Genomic DNA, 24979 nt, shown 5'->3' on the forward strand with positions numbered 1-24979 from the left:
GTTGGAGGTGAATCTCTGAATAACTCTTTTTTTCTGGTACACTACATGACTTGTCAGATCTAAGAGCAAGAACATGGGTCATGAAGAGAGAGAGCCATTCACTTCTGACTGTGTGCGGCAGTCAATGTGTTAAATTATCGCTTTTACATGAGAGACTGTACTCTGTTTTGTGTAATGTTTCATCAATGAAGAGTGTTATGAAGGTGAAGTGTTCACTTATACTGCACATAACTTTGACAAGGAGATAGGTTTAAAACACTAAACAATTTCTGTACATTTATTTAATGCATCAGAAGAATCATTTATATCTCATTCATTTCTCAACAATTTTATGCCATCTATATATGTCTTGATTTATCTAATCATATAAATACCCTGAGAGAGCGTTCTCGAATGCCTGTCCTGTTATGATCCACTGTGATGAGCTGAAACATAGAACTGAAGTTCTTCATTCAAACATTTGCAAAGTATTCACAATTTTTATCAGTTCTACTTGCATAATTTCATTCAAAAGTTACATATTTGCTAACTTATTACTCACAGAGTGATTATCAAAATCGTTCAAATTGAGGGGAATGAAAGGGAAGCAGTGGTTGGGAAGCGAGTGAGACAGGGTTGTAGCCTCGCCCTGATGTTATTCAATCTGTATATTGAGCAAGCACTGAAGGAAACAAAAGAAAAATTCGGAGTAGGTATTAAAATCCATGGAGAAGATATAAAACCTTGAGGTTCGCCGATGACATTGTAATTCTGTCAGAGACAGCAAAGGACTTGGAAGAGCAGTTGAACGGAATGGATAGCATCTTGAAAGAAGGATATAAGATGGACATCAACAAAAGCAAAACGAGGATAATGGAATGTAGTCGAATTAGGTCGGGAGATGCTGAGGGTATTAGATTAGGAAATGAGACACTTAAAGTAGTAAAGGAGTTTTGCTATTTGGGGAGCAAAATAACTGATGATGGTCGAAGTAGAGAGGATATAAAATGTAGACTGGTAATGGCAAGGAAAGCGTTTCTGAAGAAGATAAATTTGTTAACATCGAGTATAGATTTAAGTGTCAGGAAGTCATTTCTGAAAGTATTCGTATGGAGTGTAGCCATGTATGGAAGTGAAACATGGACGATAAATAGTTTGACCAAGAAGAGAATAGAAGCTTTCGAAATGTGGTGCTACAGAAGAATGCTGAAGATTAGATGGGTAGATCACATAACTAATGAGGAGATATTGAATAGAATTGGGGAGAAGAGAAGTTTGTGGCACAACTTGACTAGAAGAAGGGATTGATTGGTAGGACATGTTCTGAGGCATCAAGGGATCACCAATTTAGCATTGGAGGGCAGCGTGGAGGGTAAAAATCGTAGAGAGAGACCAAGAGATGAATACACTAAGCAGATTCAGAAGGATGTAGGTTGCAGTAGGTACTGGGAGATGAAGAAGCTTGCACAGGATAGAGTAGCATGGAGAGCTGCATCAAACCAGTCTCAGGGCTGAAGACCACAACAACAACAATATTTTTTCTACTTACTTGTACTAAATTTCTCAAACATTTTGCACACAGAGGGCATTAAGTGGCTTAGCCACCTGTTTTTCTTCTGATGAGAAAACGTTGTTGACAGCATTATGAGTATCTTTCTTTGTTCCCTTGAAGGGATACTCAGGATGGTTTTCAACCCTGAAATTGCACAGACTTATTAGAATTAGATCATAACATACAATGTTCATTGTTTAATGATTATAAATAATGAAAGGATTTAAAGTAACATCTTACCATAGAGTTGAGATACTTAGTAGTCAATAAGCATACTGATAACATTGCTAATCTTTTGGGCAGGTCCTTCTTCAGAGATAAGTAGTTAAGAATAAACATACACATACATTGATACATTAACAGTAGATTCAATAAGTTCATACCATTATATCTGGTGAACTGATTTTCAGTTCTTAACACAGTCACAGTAGAACCTTGTATATGATTATAATGTCCTGAGCAGCTATATTGTACTGCACTTCAACTGGGGCTTAGTTAGTTAGTTACTTGTTTCATAGATCAAGTTCATGATAAATGTTATGATGTGGAATGTTTCAATAGAACAAACATAAAACACCTTGTTTGTAATAAAAAGAAGGACAAGACAGATTGTGATCATTGTTTACAGACTGGCAGATAGTGCCACATCTACAAAATGATTACACTTTCAACTCTAAAGGACCAACATTCACTGTGCCACAAAATGTTCATGTTAGTATAGCACCAGGTTGTGAATCCAAGCACTCAGATATTGCAGCATGGAGTTTTACAGGTCTCAGATGCAGTCCTGTGATAATACAGCCCACGCTGCTCACACCTGAGCATGCAGTTGCTCCAGATTGAGGGATGGAGATGGAGTCCTGATGACATGCTTCATGTAACCCCCCATTTTGCGATTGAGGGGAGAGTTGGCGATGTGTATGGTAATGGAAGAGTTTCCACAGCTGCAAAGATATGCTCAGGAAGTGGCAGAAATATGAGGACGAGCATTGTCCTGTTCAAATAGAGCATGGGGGTGGGTGTTCACGAACAGCAAAGCCACCATTTGCAGGACCTCATCCATATACCATCTGGCTGTCATGGAGCCCTTTAGGAACACTAATGGTGTAAAGCGAGCAACATGGGATGCACTATCGCAGGATTACTCTTGAGATCTCTATTACTCTATGCTGTGATGTCTGCACACTTGGATTTACAACCACAGGGGCCTGACACCATACTAACATGAACGGGCACCATACGATATTGCTTCACATGCCATTGCATTAAGCTGGCAGGACCTGTGATGAGAGACCACTCTTCGTGGCGCACCCCCACTGCACCTCCAGATAAAGACCTGCCTCTGAGGCATAAATGGGACTCCTCACTAAAGATGACCTGCTGTCAACCTGCAGGGGCCCGGGGATGGGGGAATGTTAGGTGTGCTCAACGATGAGTTTATCAGCACCCACAATGAAATTTTTAGGAAGGAATTCGGTTGAAATGGAGAAAATGTCAGGCAAGAAATAAAAAGTAATCTGAAATAAAATCGTACTCACTCTCTCCCAATTGATCAGTGAATACCCACACAACTACACTAGCTCACATCATGAAATTGTTAAGATGTTCTAAAACTGTTATGTGAATTGAAACAAGACAAGAGGAAAGCTACAATAAATACCCAGGACTATGTGGCGGGTGATCACTAAGAAGAAGCACGGATGAGCCAACCACCCCAATAACACCTTAAAAACATCACCTTGAAATTTTAAGGAACAAGTGAAACAGTTCACAAAGTTTTCAAAATTTTAACATATTCATTTGATAGTCAGATAAAGTAGGGGTCAAATCTGTTGACAAATGAATTGCCCCCTTTGGTCTGGAAATAAAACACAGACTAGTAAAATGTGGCATCCTGAGATCTATACATGAAGAGCACCACACATTGGAGGGTTCTCTCACCAGAGCTAGAAGCCACACATCATACAGCTGTGGCCTATGTGAAGGTGAATGAGGAGGACCTAATCCTACCTGCATGACAGGAAGAAGGTACAGCAGGACAGCACTGTGAACTTATAAGATGCAGCTTACTGTTGTCATTTACAAGTCACTATTCTTCCCATTGACACATGACTCTGCAAGGTCATAACATGTAACAGCATCACACACTGAAGTATCTGAAGACACGACATGCCTCCTTGGCTGCTACATCCACTTTTTCATTCCCCTAGTACCCATGTGCCCTGGTACCCAGCAGAAAGTCAGCTTCTTCCCCAGTCTGGTGACATCCTGGACTACTTTATCTGCTGGGTGCAGGTGTTGCAGAGGGTGAAGGGCACTCAGAGAATCTGAACAGACAAGGAATTTAGCACTCGAACCACGCTTCTTCTCCTCCAATGCCTGCAAGATCATGCATAATTCTGCATAGCAGATAGTAAAGACTTGAGACAGTTGGATCTTGAAGACATGATCAAGGAAATCAACAGAGCAACAAATGGAGTCCCATGTTTAGAGCCATCCATAAATGCAGCTACATAGTTATGGTGCTCAGCTAAAATGACATAAAATAATGTATTAAAAAATATGCAGGAATGCAACCACGTCACTACCGCAGTAAATCTAAAATTATTCTGGGCCTCTGCAGCTATCAGTGTCGTGACACAAGTCAAGTAGGGCACAACATTATGGGAGTGTGTGTGACAGGCATCATAAGAATCAGCATGCAGCAAACCCTACTTCATGCAACCACCTACCAATGGTACTAGTGCTTATGGGATGTTGCATAGAAGGCAGGACAGAACACTGAATAGCCCCCACCATAACTGTGGGATCTGTTTGCATGTGGTACACAATCTGTTGGTCCTGCCTGCTTGTAGTGCATATTGGATGTCCAGATACTACATGTTATGTGTGCGTTGCCACCAACAACAGCCAGTGGTGGTGTCTGTACGATTGGCATAGCACACAACACAACAATAGGAATACTCAGCCTCTGCAGCCCCACTATACAGCCTATGTTAAACTCTTCTAGCTGGACAATCAGCTGTTGAATGTGTCGCCTGGGCACAGTGCATGTTCAGATGACGCAATAGTGATGCTACCAGCTGTCCTACGGGCTGGCATGGCTGTTTTGGGGCTGACAGATCATTGATTTTTAACCTCATGAATTATAAATCACTTGACAGAGCTGGAAGTTCGAGAGAATTTTATTGGCATATATTTCTGCAAAAGCATGTACATGTATACTGTGAGTTAATCACACATTTCACAAGTGACTAAGAATGTTACAAGGTATAAAACTTTGCTTCCACCATTTGCCGATAGGTGGCGACAATGGTAAGTAGCGGTTGAAAGAAACAGATTGCAGACATCAGGCAATTTGCTTGGATCTTGGTCAACATAACCTCATTCAAACATTAGTCAATTTGTCTCTGCATTATAAAGTTGTTCTTGATTGAAAATGTTAGTTTACAAGCCTAATTCTCGTCATTTGCAGGAGGTGTTATTGTTTTGTTTCAGTTGAAAAAAAAAGAGCGGCTGAGTCTCATTGAATGCTCTCAAGTACATATGGTAAGGATGCTATTAGTGAAAGAACATGTCATGGGTGGTTTCAACACTTCAAGAACGGTGATTTTAATGTCATAGCATAGTGGTGGAAGAGAGAATGTTTTCGAAGATGCAGTATTGGTAACATTGCTGAGTGAAGACTCGCAGCAAACTCAAGAAGACTGGCATGATTAGTGGCAGTGACACAGCAAGCCATTTCAAAACGTCTCAAGGCTATGGGCATTATTCAGAAAGAAGGAACTTGGATCCCGTGTGAGCTGAAGCCAACAGACGTTGAATGGCGTTTGTGTGTTTGTGAACAGTTGCTTCAGAGGCAAAACTGGAAGGGATTTCTGCATTGCTTTTTGACGGGGACGAAAAATGGGTTCATTACGATAACCCTAAACGCAAAAAATCATGGGGATATCCTGTCCATGCTTCTATGTTAATGGCGAAACTGAATATTCATGGCCCCAAGATGATGCTCTGCATTTGGTGGGACCAGTTCGGCATCGTGTACTATGAGGTGTTAAAACCAAGTGAAACAATCACAGGTGCTCGTTATTGAACACAATTAATGGATTTGAGCAGAGCATTAAGCAATACAGCGAGAGGCACAATAAAGTAATTTTGCAGCACAACAACACTCGACCCCACGTTGCAAAAGAGGTCAAAACGTACTTGGAAATGGTGAAAATGGGAAGTCCTACCCCACCTGCCATATTCTTCAGACATTGCTCCCTCTGATTATCACCTGTTTAGATCAATGGTGCATGGTCTGGCTGACCAACACTTTCGATCTCATGAAGAAGTCACAAATTGGATGGATTTGTGGATTGCTTCAAAAGATGAACAATTTTTTCGACACGGGATTTGTACACTACGCGAAAGATGGGAGAAAGTAGTGGCCAGCAATGGAAAATACTTTGAATGATACTTGTGTAACAAATTTGTTCCATTAAAGCCTCAAATGTTGAAAAAAAATGGTGGAATCAAAGTTGTACACCTTGTACATATTATAGAGCCATAACTTTTTAGTGTCTTATTGGAAATTTTGTCCTCCCTACACAAACTTTGTTTTTGGAATGATTATGATCTCCCTTTTTTCAAATGGGGATGTGAGAATGTGAGGTTAATTTTTAATTCACTGAATGTCTGCTGCATTGCTTCATCAGTGCACTGTTTTACAGTCTCTTCTGGGCTATTTGCACCAATTTTCTTACCTATTTTTAAAAAGTAATTATAAAAAATATCTGCTATACATGAATCTCCCTTTACAATGTTACCACTCTCTTTAAAAGAAATATTACTTCTCTGTCTCACTTTTAACAGTACTCGATATTAATTTTATTACTTGAACTGTCAATTTCTGACAAGGTGTGCATACTCCTGGATGTTTTTCTGCAATTTTCGTAATACATTACGGTACTGTTTATAATAAGTAAGTATTTCTGCGTGATTAGTTGTTCTGAATATTTTGTGCATGCCATTTTTTTTCTTTGTGAAGAGACTGTTATGTTCGTAGCAATCCTAGGTTTCTTCAGTGACTTGCCATCAATGCATTTAATTACCTCCTTGGGAAAACTACTTTCGAAAATGGATACCAACTTTTTAAGAAATATGTTTAATTTAGAGTTAGCATTAGACTCAGTGTAAACTTACTCCAGTCAGAATTCTTAAGCTTTCTTTAAAAATCTTCTATAGTTCAGCCCTTAATCAGCCTCTTTGATTTCTTAGGGTATTTCTGAACTACAAACAGAGCTATCTGATTGTGATCTGGCAATCTGTTTACTACCAGCTAGGCATGTGTCACTTTAAATCCTACTTGTTGAATTAATACATTATCTACACTGAAGTACCAAAGAAACTGGTATAGGCATGCGTATTCAAATACAGAGATACATAAACAGGCAGAATACAGCACTGCGGTCGGCAACACCTATATAAGACAACAAGCATCTGGCGCAATTGTTAGGTCTGTTACTGCTGCTACAATGGCAGGTTATCAACATTTAAGTGAGTTTGAATGTGGTGTTCTAGTCGGCAAGTGAGCGATGGGACATAGCATCACCAAGATAGTGATGAAGTGGGAATTTTCCCAAATGATCATTTCACGAGTGTACCATGAATATCCTGCAAGAACGGGACTTACGATGAGTGAAGAGAATCATTCAATGTGACAGAAGTGCAACCCTTCTACAAATTGCTACAGATTTCAATGCTGGGCCATCAACAAGTTTCAGTGTGTGAACCTTTCAATGAAACATCATTGATATGGGCTTTTGGAGCTGAAGGCCCACTCGTGTACCCTTATTCCAGCTCAGTTACACTATGTCAGCGATTGCTGCGCAAACAAATTCTCCATGTACGCGTGCACCACCATTACTCTACCACGCAAACATAGAGGTTACACTCGTCTGGTGTGAGACGTTCCCTGGGGTGTCCACCGGGGGCCGAACCGCACAATAACCCTGGGTTCGGTGTGGGGCAGCGGAGGGGTGAAGTGGACTGCGGTAGTCACCGTGGGGTTGTGGACCACTGCGGCTGCGGTGGGGACGGAGCCTCTCCGTTGTTTCTAGGTCCCCGGTTAACATACCCTTGATGACTGCACGACACAAAGCTTTATGCCTTGCCTGGGCCTGTCAACACCAACATTGGACTGTTGATGACTGGAAACATTATGTCAGGTCAGATGAGTCTCATTTCAAATTGTATGGAGTGGATGGATGTGTACAGATACAGATAAACCTCATGAATCCATGGACTCTGCATGTCAGCAGGGAACCATTCAAACTAATGGAGGCTCTGTAACAGTGTGGAGATTGTGCAGCTGGAGTCATATGGGACACCTGATGTGTCCAGACACAACTCTGAGAGGCAGGGGCCTTACACAATATTACGCAGGTGTACCAGTTTCTTTTGCTCTTCAGCATATAACGACAGTAGTGACTGTCTTGAGCAACTTGCCTAGGGTAATTTATGACTGCTATCAAATCTATAAGTGGCTAGAAGTACCTCTGGTTACTTTTCCTCTCAGATTCCTTCAAGAATCACCCCAAATTAACACCCCCCCCCCCCCCTTCTGTCTGACACATTGTATTGGATGCAGTGGGTGAGCGGAGAAAGGAGGTGAGAAGAAGCAGAAAGGGTTGGAGGGAAAGGTGGCTGATGGCTGAAGGGGATGGCAGGTGGGTGTGGCGTAGAGGAAACAAGTGAATGATGAGACTATGGGAGCAGAGAGCTCAGCACAGAGTAAGTAGGAGTTGGATGTGGCAGGCAATGAAGTGAAGGAGTGGACTGAGAGGGGAAGATAGAACAGAGGAAGATGAAGACTTTGTAGAGGAGAGTATGAGTGTAGAATATGTGAAGCATGTTGCATGGGAACAGTGTTGGATGATGGTGTGGGACAAGAGCTAGAAGAATTTGAAGCCAGGTGGTTTGCAGGATTGATGGATATGTCAGAAGGACAATTCCCATTTATTTAATGTAGAGAAGCTGGTACTGGAGGGCTTAGATCCAGCCTCCAGATAATAGGTTGTGAATCAAACATTGAAGTTAAGCGTTATGTGCTCAGCACCATATTCACCACTGGATGGTCGCTGATGGCCAATTTGGCTGTGGTCATTCATAATCCATGCTATCTGCCCCCCCTCTTTCCCAAAAGAAGTTGCTCTGTACTGCATGGATAGTGATTCTCCTTACAACACATGCTTCAGTGCCACCATCCTGTTGGCCTCAGTCTCTGTAGCCCCACTCACATGTCCTCTTCCAGCCTGTCTACATGACACTCCCATACCCGCTCCACACATTCTATGCTCTCACACTCCTCTGTTTTATTTCCCCCTCTTGATCTACTCCTCCACCTCATCACTTTATCACGGGCCACACACATCTCACCATACTCGAAACAAGTAGAGCTTATGGATGCCACATTACTATTCCATACCCTTATGCTTTTCTCTCCTAGTAGTCAGCCACCCTTCCCTCCATCATGCTCAAAGCCTCTTTTCTCCCACCGCCCATTCCACCTGACACAACATGTCACCCAGATGAGCTACAGTCCCAATAAAGGGTGACCAGTGTACCCCTTTACACATGCAATTACTGCATTGTAATTTTAATAACACCTACACTTATTTGCCCAAAAGTCTGTATGCACACCACCATTATCCCTATACAGCTTGATATATCTCCATGTCCTCACCACTTTAACAGCTAAGCCCATTTTCATGTGGAGTTGCAATGAGCTCCTGCTAATTCCAAGTTCTGGAACACTCTTTCTGGTCAACTTGCAAGGTGAATGCTTCACTGACACACCAACTTCAGCACATTTCCCTTTGAGTTGATGGATGACTGGAGTGGGGAGCATCCAAATCACTTCCTAGGCAAAAATATTTATTCTCCCACATCATCAAAGACCTGTGACCTTGTGGTTCTTCACCAAACTGTTCACAAAACCTGTCAATTTTTGTCATACTTCTGTTCATGGACCCATGTGCTTGTTACTAAGTGCCTCTCCAAAAGTGAAGTCACTGCTATCTGCAATTGTTCTTACCAAATACAGAAAGGTGAACAATGAACTAATCAGTGCACAGACTTTATTCTCCTCCCTGGGAAGTTGTGTAGCATTTATGCGGCAATTACGTTATAAATTACTTGAGAACCACTGTTGCCATAACGGTGATCAGAATGAGCAGTTCAAATCTTATATATATTACTATCTCATCATGTCAGATACTTTTAGTTCAGGTGAAAAAGGACTGTCGGGCCATGTTTTACATTGTAGTCAGTCGGAATGAAGTAGCTGTCAATGTGTATTTTGTAATAATAAGCTCTGAAAAATAACACTGTCCAAAAGTTTAGCAATGTTTTGTTTGTGCGGCTGTTGGCTGTTCCATGCCTCCGGTTCTATAGCTCATTACTAGCCTTAATGGTCCCATGGTTATTGTACTACCATAGTGTTTCATAGTTTCTATCTTGAGGAAGAACACTTCGAAATGGGGAACAACTTTCCAGATAAATATCATCAAAGAGATAAACAACTTTTATAGATGACACTGATAACTAGAATTAATGATATTGTCTATACTCTATTTAGGCTTAAAAGGCTACATGCTAGCATAAAAGCTGCTGCCTCTTTACATACAGGCTGTGACACTGTGTGATATTTGAAAAAGTTTTCACAATCAGGTAGCGTAAAGACATACCCTTTGAAGAAGCCAAAATCCAAAATACGTCCTTGTTCTCCATGGTCCAAGTTGTTTAATATTTCCATCTCTTCTGGTGTTAATTCAAAATCGAATATCTGCGAAGGATAACATAACAACAAGCTTTTGTTTAAGTAGGTAAAGTATAGCAATGTAAGTATATATTTCAAGATAAACAGAAAAACAAAGCAGAGAATGTTAAAGATAAAAGTACAGTTAGTGATTACTGGTTGATATTAGAACATTTTTTCCTGAGCAAATATATTTTGAAAACTGTAGATACACTTCAGATAGTCTAGTTGATGGATTTTTTCACTTTACAGGACTGGAAATGCTAGTATAATGCCTGACACCAAATTTAGTAATGCTTACAATCATTAAAGTTTCTATTAATGTTCCACACCAAAAAAACAACAGTCAGTGACTGAGAAAGACTTTAAATGACAAAATTCTGTTAATTAGGGAAAGAATAGATTGCTGCCCACCACGTAGAGGAGAAGTTGAGTTGTGGACAGGCACAACAAAAGGACTGCTATACATTTTAGCTTTCAGTCAAAAGGCCTTCTTCTGAAGTAGAAAGCACACACACGTTCATACAACTACAACTCACACATGTGTGACCACTGCCTCTGGCCACAGCAGCCTGTGTCTGGAGCACTGAAGCCATCAAAATAAAAGGTGATTCATGTTTTGTTTAGCTACCTTTCAATGAACTACTTATATTTTGCAAAAATGTGAGATTCACTAAAGTGTAGTAATGTGCATACTTTTTTACAATTATTGTCAGCAAACCATTATGAGATACAGTTTTAGAAACCACAAATGGCAATTGAATAATGACTGCCTGAATCTAAGACAACAGAATCATTAAATAAGAGATTCATCATGTGCAAGCGACGCAGAACATTTTGATGTATTAGAGAAGTTTATTGTGGTGGTATAATACTCACCAACTGATGTCCACCATTCACTATCAAACACACTGATTATGCATTTTATGAACTTTGCATGTACCAGACCAAGCTGAATCAATAAACAGTACACAAACCAGTCAATTAGCCTGGGGAAGTTGCTGGCACATAACCTACGCAGTATCACAGCACAACTGCAGGCAGACTGCTTATGCATACAGACTGACCTACTGGGGACTACATGGCACTGGCTTTGTGAGATACTACTTCATGCTAACTTTTGTGCCAGTTTATTCTAGGACAGTATCTGACAGGTGACTGTAACAGCTGAGAGAGGTGCAGTGGATATCAAAGACAGAATCAGTTTCAATGACGGTACCAGCTCATGTAGATGTAACTAACAGATTTGTTCACAACAGGGAAAATATCAGTCCAATGTGGAGAACAGGACTGGCTGCCTTGATTAATAACTTGTACAAGAACATGAATAACAAATTTGAAAGCTTAAACAATGATTTAAACAAGGTGGTCTGAGGCATAGGATGAACAGTTTGAATATCTGAACCAAGTGATTAAAGAGTTCAGAGGAAACGAATTTTAATGATGCTGACAACAAGCAAGAAGATGTGAACGGAGTGTTTCCTACACTCATAAGAAGAACAGAGAAGAAATTTAAACTATTGAGTTTCTAATATCAAAAGACAAAGGGAAGCAGCTGCATCCAGCTTCATAAAATTAAAGCAAACAATGGATATTAATGATGCGAGAAAAGACAAATTGTTTAACAAGGACCATGTCTTTCAACAACAAATAAAGAAACTGGAAAAAGTTGCAGAGTTGTCACTGGACAACACAGCGTTAGGAAGATGATGGTAGCTGAATCAACACCCATTTCCATTGGGCTTCATGAAGATGCACTACACAACTAAGTCCAAGATCTAATGACAGGATGAGGATACATATTTTTGTGATACGAGAACTTTCAATCATGTTGGGCAAGAGGAATACACCATATGGGGCTGTAGAACAATAGAAACTTCAGGTTGGAATATCAACAATGCAAGGAAAAGACAGATTGCTACTTACCATAAAGATGACACATTAAGTTGCACACAAGCACAATTAAAAGATACTTACCTTTAGCTTTTGGCCACAGCCTTCATAAGAAGAAGGAAGAGAAGCACACACACACATTCATTCATGCAAGCAAGCACACGTCAAGCACATATGACCGTCATCTCTGGCAGCTTGGACGAGAATGTAACTATCACATAGAATGGACTGCTTCTTCCATTCCACATGACAGTTGTATTCTGGCCCAAGGTGCTGGAGGTGGCAGTCATATGTGCATGAGGTCTGCTGGCTTGTGTGAATGAATGTGTGTGTGTTTCACTTTCTTTTTCTGACAAATGCTTTGGCTGAAATCTAATGCCTAAGGGTCTTTTCACTGTGCCTGTATCCCACTTTACATGTCATCTTTATGCTAAGTAGCAATCTATCTTCTCTTTACATTTTAGATATATACATAATTCTGTAAACTATTTACTGATGAGAATAAGCGTCAAGGAAATGGGAGCATGTAGCTGATCACGATGAGTCGACAGCCTGAATACTAAGCTATTAGAATTTACACTGTAATGCAGGTATTGACCACTCTAGAGCAGAAAAAGTAAATGATCTTAGTGCCACAATTGGGTAATTAATCATTTTTCCTTTCACAGCAATCTGTGCACTAATACCAATGTAAAGTTATATGATCTGAGCAAAACTCGTGATGCCAACATGCCGCCACTATGTTCAGAGGTAACTGCACACCAAATAGATCAAATGCCACAGCAATACTTTAAGCCTCCATCTGAAATCTGTGTCTCACTGTAATGTGGTTTTGTTCTTTCAGTTTAATATTCAACTTGGATTCGTATTTAGTGAAACTGATGTCCAAGCTTTCAGTTTAACAGGCAGTGGGAAGGACAAATGGAATAGGAAGCTGGATCATGAGTTATGAGTCTGTGGGGAGTCCTACACTACTCAATAAAAACCTGTAACAAGAAAGCAGCAAAGCATGCACCAACAAATGAGGTTAACATAAATTTCTGTGACATCAGATCACATTTCAATTAAAGATGTCATAAATACTGCCAGGCCATCTCAAACCTAATCTCTGGGTAGGACAAAGTTTTTCTGACTTTGACAGTGCTACAGAAAAATTTGTGGACACTTAGAGGCTTGCTATTAGCCATGATTCATGACTGAATCACTAAAGAAGATACAAGAGTCATTTATTACAAGAAAAGCCATAGTGACATCCTTCAGAAGGAGAAGCAGTTTATTCTGAACTGAGGAATCACTGTCCATCAAGAGCAATAAGCATGCTCGCCTTCTGAAGTAACTTTGAGTGAAGTGAAGAAAAAGGACATTCACTTTATTTTTGAATTTTTAGGAATGAACACTAGAGTTTTATAACAGCATTATAAGTGCCTAATAACTTTTATGGGCTTCACAACTCAACAAGATCACAAAACTTTTATATGACTTTCAAAAATTGTAAAGTAATTGGATCTAAGTTTTTCAAAATTGTTACTTTACATGAAAATATGCATCATTCTCAACAGTTAACAAAAGAATAAATAAGGATCTTGTTTACACAGCTTTTTCCATTCTCTGGGAAAAAAAAGGTTTTTGGTATCTAGATAAATCAGGTTTTTCCACTCTGCATTTACTCTCAGGTACCTCAATGAAAAAAAAGCTTGTGGGAAACAAATGAGTTGGACTTGTACTGAAAGGGCAAGGAGGCGATAAGATAATAAAAGTTATTCTTCACATGTTTTAAACTGCACATGATAAAAGACAAGAAAGATATGATAAAGACTTGTTTCAAGAAAGTAGATGCAGCTCCTTCATCTTTTGCCCAGTGTCATTCCATGTGAAATCAACCAATAAAAAAATAAACTTTAATCTTAATGATATAGAATTTTGTAATACTCCCTTTTTCAGAAAAGTTCCAGGAAAGGTCTTTTTTATTTCTGAGTTTGCAATACTAAAAAGGAACAAATGTTGTTCCTATGTTACCTTCTATTGGGGGTGGGGGAGTCCTGAGGTGCAGATCAATAGCAGGGGCTTCTCATTCAAGGAAATTGAAGGACTACTCAATGATTGCAAAGCTTCAGTAGGAGGGGCTATAATCAATGCTCATCATAGCGAAGAGGATTTGACAACGCAAACTGAATATGAAGGTCCTCCATCACTGTCACGCAGAGGGCCACTGACAAGATCTAAATCTAGTATGATGTAGTTGGTTCCTATTTCTCCAGGAGAGGGGAGAAATGGCATGTGTTGTGCTGCATGTATAGTGGAGTACTTGTTGGCATCACCACATGGTGTGCTACGGGTAGCCAGTTCAGATCTTATTACCAGCAAATAATTGTTACTCAGTATTTCTCATTTCTAGAAAATTCTCAAAATTTCTTGTACTTGTAGTGCTTGCATATCCTGGAATATTTGATATTTGTATAAACAGCACCACTCTCCGTTCAGGAGGCAGCTCTGTTCTCTCTACATTTCAGTGTTTTTAATAAATGTGCTTTCAACACTAACAGGTGTTGTACTTCATTGATGACTCTGGTTTTGGATTTGGACTTGATTGTATATATAATGTGACAATATTACTCTTGCTACTTATCAAAAGTAATTATTATTGTAACATAAATTCTTAGAAGGTGACTACTGACTTAATTAATTTGCGTGTGGTTGTATGGTAATTTATTAATGCTTTCCATTCATAAACGGGATTATTGACTGGATACAGTATACAGTAATTGATATATTTTATGTGGAGAGATTCTTGCAATTTTTAGGATGATAATTTTGACAGATCTGAGAGTGTACAGCCTACAGATTCTGAATGCTTAAAAATCACTCTTGTTGTTGTGATCTTCAGCCCAAAGACTGGTTTGATGCAGCTTTCCACACTGCTCTATCCTGTGCAAGCCTTCTTCATCTCCAAATAACTACTGCAAACTCCATCTTTCTGAATCTGCTTGCTGTACTTATCTCTTGGTATTTACCTCTTGGTCTCCCTCTACAATTTTTACCTCTCACTTTTCCCTCCAGCACTACACTGATGATTCCTTGGTGTCTCAGAATGTGTCCTATCAAATGATCCCTTCTTTTGGTCAAGTGTGCCACAAATTTCTTGCCTCTTCAATTCTATTTAGTACTACCTCCTCATTAGTTATGTGATCGATCAATAATATTCAACACTCTTCTGTAGCACCACATTTTGAAAGCTTCTATTCTCTTTTTATCTAAACTGTTTTTTATTGTACATGTTTCACTATTAAACATGCTATCAGGTGAAAAATGAGTATAAACAGAGGTCACGAAAGTATATTACAAGGCAGATCAAAGTTGCTTGGGTGTACATACTCAGACATACAAAGAGGCACTGATGCAGCCTGTGGATAGCCAGTTTTGTAATACTAAATTTCAGTAGGGAAGGGATAAAGCTGGCTTCATGAATAAAAATAGCACAGCTGACCATTTGAAAGTCATGAATGAAATTATACAGAACGTTGCAGTGAGTAGGAATTACCATTTTGCCTGGATTCAAAATTTTGCCTGAGAAAGCTATTCACTCAGTCCCAACACAATCTGTAGTAACAGACCTTGAGAAAAAAAGGTATGATACAACTTATATTCACATACTGAATAATGTAGAGGCCTATATCAATACAATAACTTCCACTAGAATTCATAGGGAAACTAAAAAACTGAAAATGGAAATGCTGTACTAATGAATTTTTAAATGCTCTCCTAATGAATTTTGCAAATCCGTAGTTAAGTAATTTGTAAAAACTGTCAATGGAGATAACTTTTATAATTTAAGTCACGAACTGATAGGTTTAAAAAGTCAACATTTTTATCTTTGCTTTGGGATCAATTCCTTGATCATACAGTAATAATAGACTTTGTGAAAGAAGCCTAAAAAGGTGTTTTGTTTAATTGCTACAATATACAATGTTTCACCAAGAACTTACTGTTGAATCAATTAAAATGGAAAGAGGAGTTAGGCAAGGGTATTCTGTATCACTAAAAGTATTCTTGGCAGTCCTAGAGGAAGTTTCTAGATCCTTAAAGTGGAAAAACAAAGAAAGAGTATTTCTAACGAAATACAGACCATTAATGAGAAAACTATTCAAAACTGAGGGTTGCTCATGAAGCAATGGGACAGGGAACAGATGCGTGTGGAAGTTTTAATTATACCTACACAATAAAAATGTAATGAAGTTAAGCAGGACAAGCAGCCAGTGATTGAATTGTAGGTGGGCCAAGGAAGTTCTTTGCTGTATTCCAATGGACTAAGATGAGATGAAGCACTGTATGCCAAATGACTATAGAAGAAAACTATTGAAATGAATGGGTCTTTTAATTATATAAAGTTTGTAGCGATGGAAAGAAATTCAGACTTAAAAGTGGCAAAACCCCACCACCAACTTCATTGGGAAGAGCTCCAGAAGTGTGGTATTTTGTTGATAACATGGCTTTGCTGGAACTGCTAAACATAAATTAAATCTTTTCTATGACAAATCTCTGAAGAAACTGTGCAGAGTTTATTTTTTATAACTACTAGTCTTATATGGGAACCACAAGACTTTTTTTGACAAAGTGACAAGTATTTGTTAAATTTTGCTAAGTTTTGTACTAAAAGCAGGAAGAGTAGGGTTCAAAGCCCTGGCAATGACGCAGTCATTAGAGACAGAAGGATTTTACTGGAAAAAGTTTTGGGTCTCAACCAGATGGTTCTTGGCAACATATGAATACTGATTTTGCTGCTACTTTCTGGTCCATTATCATCGACATATACAGCAAATTCTATTTTGTGTTATTCCAATACACTCAACTGCCAGTGCTAGCATTGTCAAAGTACTCATTTCCTCCTTCTGCTTAGAAGGTTTGTCATAGACAATTGTTTCAGAAAATGGTCCTCAATTGTCATCATCAGAATATACAAATGGCACCATTGTATCTTCAATAAAACGGTGAAGCGAAACATTCTGTTCACACATTCAAGGCTCAGGTATACAAATTTTGTGCTTTCCATTTGAGGGAAAATGCTTTGTTGTTGTTTCTGAACACCTATGCTTGCTCATGAGAATTTGCCAGCATAAATCTTACATAGCCATCACCACTGCACTCTGTTGCATCTCTTTCACCCTTGCCATTCTGTTTCAGATCCTAACTTCATAATGAAGTTCCATACGAAAGACAAAGTTTTCTTTTGTATATGCAAAGAAACTTCGCAACTGGGAATCTGGCACTCAGACATCTGGTTGTGCTCATTATACCTTCATGATATGGTTGGCACCTGTTGATGGCACAAAGACCAATTTTGTTTCCATGATTTTTATAGTGATCCTGCTGTAGATTTTCCTTTTTCAGACATGCTGCCTGCAACCTAGCCTGCTGCTCCGAGCAGCCCTTGCTGGTGCCTTAGGTATGCATGAGTCTTCCAATGGCTCTGCCATGGAGGTCAACCTCTGCGCAACTCTACAGCCACTGTCACCACACCCATCATCATTTGCAGTAACAGCAGTAGTGGACACAAAGTTTTCTATCATGTCAATAAAAAGCCTCACAACTGAGAATATGGCAATGTCACTCATACATCTGGCCACACTTATACCACTCATGATATTCCTGGCACCCCCCAATGGTACAAAATCCAATTCATTTCTGTGATTATTGTGATACTGTTATAGATTTTCATTTTTCAGACACACTGCCTGCAACCTAGCCTGCTGCTCCAAGCAGCCCTTGCTGGTGCCTGATCCCGGGTGCATGGTGTCCCAATGGCTCTGCATGGAGGTCAACCTCTTCGCAGGCTCACGGCCATTGCCACTGCACCCATTGCCATTTGCAGTAACAGCAGTAAGTGTGGTGTCACCGCCAGACACCACACTTGCTAGGTGGTAGCCTTTAAATCGGCCGCGGTCCATTAGTATACGTCGGACCCGCGTGTCGCCACTGTCAGTGATTGCAGACCGAGCGCCGCCACACGGCGGGTCTAGAGAGACGTACTAGCTCTCGCCCCAGTTGTACAGCCGACGTTAATAGCAATGGTTCACTGACAAATACGCTCTCATTTGCCGAGATGATAGTTAGCATAGCCTTCAGCTACGTCATTTGCTACGACCTAGCAAGGCGCCATTACCAGTTAATATTGAAATTATAAAACATTACCGTCAAGAGCGATTTCTCCAATTATGGATTAAAGTTAAGTATTATATCAACTACGTACTTTATTTGCTACTATTAATTCCCTTAACTGTTCCAGACCTCGCGCCAGCCTGCGTGAGCTTAAGCGCGTGCCTTTCGGCTTCCTCTCATAGTGACTTGGCTGTCTTGCCAAGTCACAACAGTAAGGAACATCAAATCTGCATCAGCTGTCCAGCCTCTGATGTCCTCGGCAGCACCAATGCTGCACCCACCTGTGCCAATGGATGGGTGCCCTGCCTCAAGTTTCTTGGCAGATCTTCTCGGTAGTTTTCAAAATGAATGCCGGGTTGCAGATTGGTTGGCACCATCTCCCATTATTCCACAGGCAACCCTATCAGCAGCACCGTAGCACAGCTCCAACATCTGCCCCCCCCCCCCCCCCCCTATTGTCAACATCCTCACTATTTGCGATGGCAGTGTGCAATTTTGGGGAGGGGAGGCACTGTAGTATTATCACCATCTCCACCAACTAAACCCAACATGTTGCTCACAGCTATGTGACAGATGACACTTTGTAATCTCTCATTAGTGTACGGCTGGGTGAGGCTGGCCTTCTACTGCTCGCTGTGTGCAATGAGGGGTGTCATGCATACACACCACTAAAGGATGTAAATCATCTGCACACATCTCTGATAGGCCAGTGCATGGTTTTAAGCCACAATTTTGAGCTTGTCCCCAATCAATTTAGTCTACAGAACATTAGTGTGGAGGACTGCAGTGGGGAACACTGCATCAAAGTAGCAAAATACTACTAAGCATTACTAACATTCAAAAACTTATATACATAAATTAGCATTCAAGACTGTTTCATTTTATTGAGTTAGCCCCTCTTCCCACTACAATCTATCATAGATTCTTATATGCATGCCAGCCTGCCCTGACTTGCAAAGGTAACTTGATAACTCTTAAGGGTCTCCATCTGTGAGCCACTATGTCTTCCCTATGTGTATGAAACTCTTATCTCATTTTATGAATGGTGCAGATTACCAGCTTTTGCTATCATGAGATTCATTTTATGGTGTGAATCTAAGAAATCAAGTAGATGACTATTTTTAACTGTAGTCCAACTTCCTATTAGCAGTACACTGAATAGTCAGTCCTGTTCATCATATTAGCTGTCAGTTAAAAGGAAAGGAACTCCAACAAAGAAAAATACAATGCTGAAAATAATACCAAACTATCATTCAATAATAAAGTAAGAATCGTTACCAATGTCTAGAAGTGACTAACAACAGTATGATACCTTAAGGTGATTGCTGGCTTCTTCCCAAAGACAGAAATGTACATTGTTACAAAAATGTAAAAATTATGATGACATTTAGGAAACTCTTCATAAATCTTCAGCTTACCTTAAAGTTCTGCTTTATTCGCTCTGGACTGGTACTCTTTGGTATGACAACTATGTGTTGTTGCACAAGGTGCCTCAAGAGAATCTGGGCAGGTGTCCTGTCATGTGCATCTGCTATTTGCTGCACTGCTGGGTGACCCAGAAGATCAGGAAAATTTTCTGGGCTGCCACATATTTTAAAGTTAACAATGTTAGTTGTAATACGTGAATTATAGTTAAGCCTATTTAAAGTTATTAATTCTCAGATGACTAACATGCTGGTTCCAAAATCTAACATTTGTGACTGCATCAAGGGAAATTTCACTTCAGAAAACTATAAGATTATAAGACAGATATCTGACCAATACCTACCTTCTCGAAGTGAAATTTTAGTAATATCAACAGACGCATTAAAAAAAAAACACACACCTATCTTTTGTTCAGGATGGAAGGAGGATAACTTATTAACTTATAACAGAGGGGCAGCTCACTTAGATCACAGGTTGAGAGGAACCCATCTCTTGCTGTCATTTAGATGAAGGTGTGGACTGGCAAGCCATTCTCTTCCATCCCTTTGTAATTTGTTGTCACTTCAAAAATAACAGCAGTTTTCATTCTATATCTTCATGCATAATTTTGTAATTGAGTAAACGAATTCTGAGGTCAGAGGAAGGCTAGGTCCTATAGCCTACAATAAGACAAGAAAAAGTAAAGTACAACTGTTACAACTGCTTTGGTTATTATTCTTGACTAATGGTTTATTCTGTGATTTTCCTGAGATGAGACCAGCATTATTAGCTGTGGAAATAATCAATCTTATATATATTTCTCTACTTTACACAAAAAAATTTCCTATGTATTGCTTGATCAAACTGCATATCAAATTTTTGTGTAGTTTATTGCCTGATTAGTGCTGGAATATGGAGAAAAATTGTGTCACGAAATTTTAACCCTTGATAGCTGATGCCAGTAGGAACAAAATTACTAATGTTGTGTAATGGAAACTTGGCACCTCACACTCCGATTGTGCCCTGTCAACACATGACTGTGAATGCTTTGCCTGCCAGAGATCACAGTGTATCCAAGGCAGCCTGCACACTCAGTGGTAGTGCACCAGCCTTCAACTCTGGGGGCAAATCTGCTGGGGTCCCGAAACATCCATTGTAGTTTCATGATAAGACAATGTACTGGGGACAAACCCATCAACAGCTGTTAGTCCATGTACAGAAAGTCTTTTACAAATTGTGTCGGCCCTGAAAAGGGCCTTTTTTACTTAAAGCAGGTGCTGAAACTGGCGACCCTCTGACATGACAAAACCTTGGTAATGTCAAATAGTGTTTTGCCGAATTCTTTCAAAGATTCCTGGCATTGCTCTGATGTGATTGACGACACATTGACACCATTGACTCCTCTTCATTTCTAGGTGGTTCACATCTGGGAGGTGAACTAGAACCTAGAAGAATCCCCACAGGAAAAAGTCCGGTGGCGTGAGGTCTGGTGATCATGGGGGCCATGTCCTACGAGCACCCCTGCCAATTACCCAGCAGTTAAAAAGTTCATTTAAGTATCCACGCACAACACGACTGTTAAGTGCAGGTTCCCCATCGTGCTGCAATCACATGCGTAGCCATATGTCCAGGGGAACACTTTCCAGCAGGCCGGTTACAGTTTCTTGCAAAAAGTGAAGGTAATTTGCCCTGGTAAGTTGAGGAGGTAGACAGACAGGTCCAATAGATGGTCACCCACAATGCCCGCCCAAATGTTGAGCGAAAATCATTCCTGATGTCCATGGACGTACGTGACGTGAGGATTTCCCCTTGCCCATTAATGAACATATTGTGTTGTAAAGGCCACCCTGATGGAAAGTGCACTCGTTGGTAAACAACACAATGGCGGGCAAGTCGGGATCTCATGCAACACGTCACAGAAACCACCAGCAAAAGCCTACCTTGTGTTCATAGTCTGCCACAGAATTTAGGTCTTGGACAGGGTGAAACTAAATGGACACTGGCCGTAATCCCTCCAAACCTCCCAGACCAACCGATGAGTGAACCCCCGTCATGTCCAACCGCTTGAGTACTTGTCGTAGGTACTCCTTCGAAGTGCTCGAGAACAGACTCTTCAAATGCAGCACTACGTTGTGTTCGAGGTCCTCCAGCATCACCATGATACCCTACTAATGAGCCTGTTTCGCCAAGTTGCTGGTGAATTACTGTAAACATTTCCAGGTATGGGTGGCATCTTGCTGGGTACCATTCGTCATACAACCGTCAAGCTTCATGCACACAACTGGCGGATAGTCCATAAACGAAAACCATATCTCATTGTTCTTCAAACAAATACTGTGGTGCCATGCTTACTGTACGGCTAAATTGCAGGTCATGTGTGTGGGCTCCGAAGTGAAACTTACATGTGAATGCCTCTGATGTGAGGTGGAGAGAAACAGCAAATCCTATTCATGTAGAGGATTTGGTGGTCTGTTGCATTGCTGATAGATTCATTCCTATTCATGTGCGTATTATGTTGGGGCAGCGACAGGGCGGGGGACGTTTGTATGTGTGAACCGACAACCATAGTGCTGCCCATCAACCAATGAAGAGCAACAGGGATCCCACGGCCAATCAGAGTGTGTTGCGCCAAGTTACCGTAATTTAAAAATGGTGCAATATCGACCTATACAACTTTAGCAATTTTGGTTCCTACTGGCATCAGTTATCCAGGGTTCAAATTTCGTGATACAAGTTTTCTCCACTCTGTGTGTGCGCGTGTTTTTTTTTTTTTTTTTTTTAAGTAAAGAGGGACCCTTGCCTCTCATGGGCAAGTGCTCTACCAACTGAGCAACCCAAGCATGACTCATGACCTGTCCTCAGAGCTTTATGTCCGCCAGTATCTCATCTCCCATCTTTCAAACTTCACACAAGCTCTCCTGCAAAACTTGCAGGACTAACACTCCTAGAAGAAAGGATATTGCAGAGAAATGGCTTAGCCATAACTCGGGGGTTGTTTACGGGATTAAATTTTCATTCTGCATTGGAATCAAATATATGACTATAGTTAACAGAAGTCTTCTTCCTATTGGCAATGCACCGAACAGTCTGTCCCATTCAGTTAGATTAGCTGCCACTTACCTACTAGAGGGGAAAAAGAAACTCCTATGAAGAAAAATGCAATGCTTAGCTTTTTAAAGAAGAGAATAAGACTAAAGTAATTACAATGCTGTCTGACAATCATTCAATAATAAACTTGTTTCCAGAATGAAATTTTTGCTCTGCATTAGACTGTGCACTGATATGGAGACTTCCTGGATGAGTCGTGCTTGGGTAGCTCAGTTGGTAGAGCGCTTGCCCACAAAAGGCAAGGGTCTTGAGCTGAGTCTCAGGCTGGCACACAGTTTTAATCTATCAGAAAGTTTGTTATCAGCGCATACTCCACTGCACAGTGAATATTTCATTCTATAACACAAATGTGAGCAGCAGTTAGAATACATACAGAATACAATAGTCCCATACTTTGGGAATGAGCATAGGGTGAGAAGATGCAGGAATCCCACACTGCCACTCATGGCAAGGTCCTACCAGAGGCAGTGTGCCCTTGCCTTCCACTGACCTGTTATGTAGTGTCAATTTTGTGCCTGCATCGTGGAGATGATTGCAGTAAGTGTTTGTACAGTGTTTTTATGGGTGAAGGAAGTGAGAGGGGGAAACCTGGTGCCCGAAAATAGTTTACTCTTCTCAAAAAGCCCCAAGCGGGCCACTGAGCTTAACATCTCCATCCGATGGATGGATCACCACCAACAGTGTCACATGCCCCCACTTCATGAGGCACTGTGGAGAGTTTTGGAATGTAATCCAGAACATTGGTGTGAAGACTGGCAGTCAGAAAGTTTATGCCAACACTTTTCCTCCTCTGGCCCACCAAATACTGGTGGTGAAAATTTCATCCACCACCAGGATTTGAGCAGGCTTTCCTCAGAGTTGAACACCACCACCTAGGCATCTGTGACCCCAGCTACAGAAGCCGCTAGAAGGTACATAGCAGCGAATAAATCACAAAAACTACAACCCCACAAATATTTGTATTGGAAGTATACCAGACTTACATATGAACAAGATAAACAAATAGTAAATAAATTCACAATATTTTATATTCCAGTTGTCCAAGAAGGTACTTATTATAGCTTAGCTTATGGGAAATAAGGTACGACTGTAGTTTCAACTTCATGCAAATGTTAAGACCAAAGCAATCTTTCATAGTGGAATCACCCGTACAGAATTTCTTTTTTTTTTTTTTCATTTATTTTCTATCATTTCATATTACAATGGCTTAAGAAACATATTTCCCTGTCAAATAATGGATGTCTTACTTAAATTTATGCAGTGTTGTTTTATGCATGAAATTCTGACTGTCCTCTTATTTTCTAGGAAGAAGTGAAAGACAGCAGCTAGCTCTCGGATAATGAAATTCTCTTCAAAAGTTGCTTCAGGATTTTTCACATAGTTGGTAATAATAAACACTTTACAAAAGTCAATATGTGATACACACACTAGTGCTTGAGTGTATACAGGAAATTGGCAGACTGCTATGAATGTATGACAAATTCTGTTTATCATATGCACTTTCCCTTATATTTTATTTGCCTGTAATACACATCTTTTTCATTATTGCATGTAAATGACAAAATATAGAGTTCTGGAGGTGGTGTAACAAAAGTAAAGAGCAAATCTCTGACTTGGAAAATACCAATAGCTACTGCTCTAATTAGAAAACAACATCTTTAAGTTTTTTTCATCTATTCGCCCATCAGCATTTTACCTTCTGTTGGTCTGGCCTTAAATACTTGTTTATGTTCCATCCGAACTTCCATTATAGAGAAAACTTTTATTGGGACCATTAGATTGAATTATGAGTTATAAATTTATAACCGCATGTAAAACTAAGATAGGAAAACTTTTATTGGAAAAGTTTGCAATTCTTTTACAAAAACTTTCTTTTTTAGCTTTGTGATCGACTTCATTCTTCTTTGGAAATTAAGATAAACTTTAACACAGAGATAGATCTGAAGGCAAACAGCGAGAGAGAGAGAGAGAGAGAGAGAGAGAGAGAGAGAGAGAGAGAGAGCATGGTCTGAATTGACATGAATATGGAGTATTGAGTGACAGTATGTGCAACTCCAGCAAGCACTACTAGTGACCAACAGGACAGA

General features: G+C 40.1%; 1 protein-coding gene across 2 annotated transcripts in view; it reads right to left on the reverse strand.

Annotated features, from left to right (window-relative positions):
* Positions 1-245: 245 nt before the first annotated feature.
* LOC124789185 (1,5-anhydro-D-fructose reductase-like) overlaps positions 246-24979 on the reverse strand; it is a 59157-nt gene continuing 34423 nt past the window's right edge. Inside the window, exons 5-8 of one of the 2 annotated variants that reach the window (XM_047256489.1) lie at positions 19799-19961; positions 10264-10361; positions 1529-1675; positions 246-438 (exon numbers count right to left, since the gene is read on the reverse strand). In XM_047256489.1, coding sequence (XP_047112445.1) covers positions 1543-1675; positions 10264-10361; positions 19799-19961 — 394 coding nt within the window. In that variant the 3' untranslated portion in view covers positions 246-438; positions 1529-1542. The remainder of the gene's footprint in view (positions 439-1528; positions 1676-10263; positions 10362-19798; positions 19962-24979) is intronic. The other variant, XM_047256482.1, reaches the window with a different exon arrangement.

Source organism: Schistocerca piceifrons, chromosome 1, assembly GCF_021461385.2.
Source record: "Schistocerca piceifrons isolate TAMUIC-IGC-003096 chromosome 1, iqSchPice1.1, whole genome shotgun sequence".
NCBI classification, from domain to species: domain Eukaryota; kingdom Metazoa; phylum Arthropoda; class Insecta; order Orthoptera; family Acrididae; genus Schistocerca; species Schistocerca piceifrons.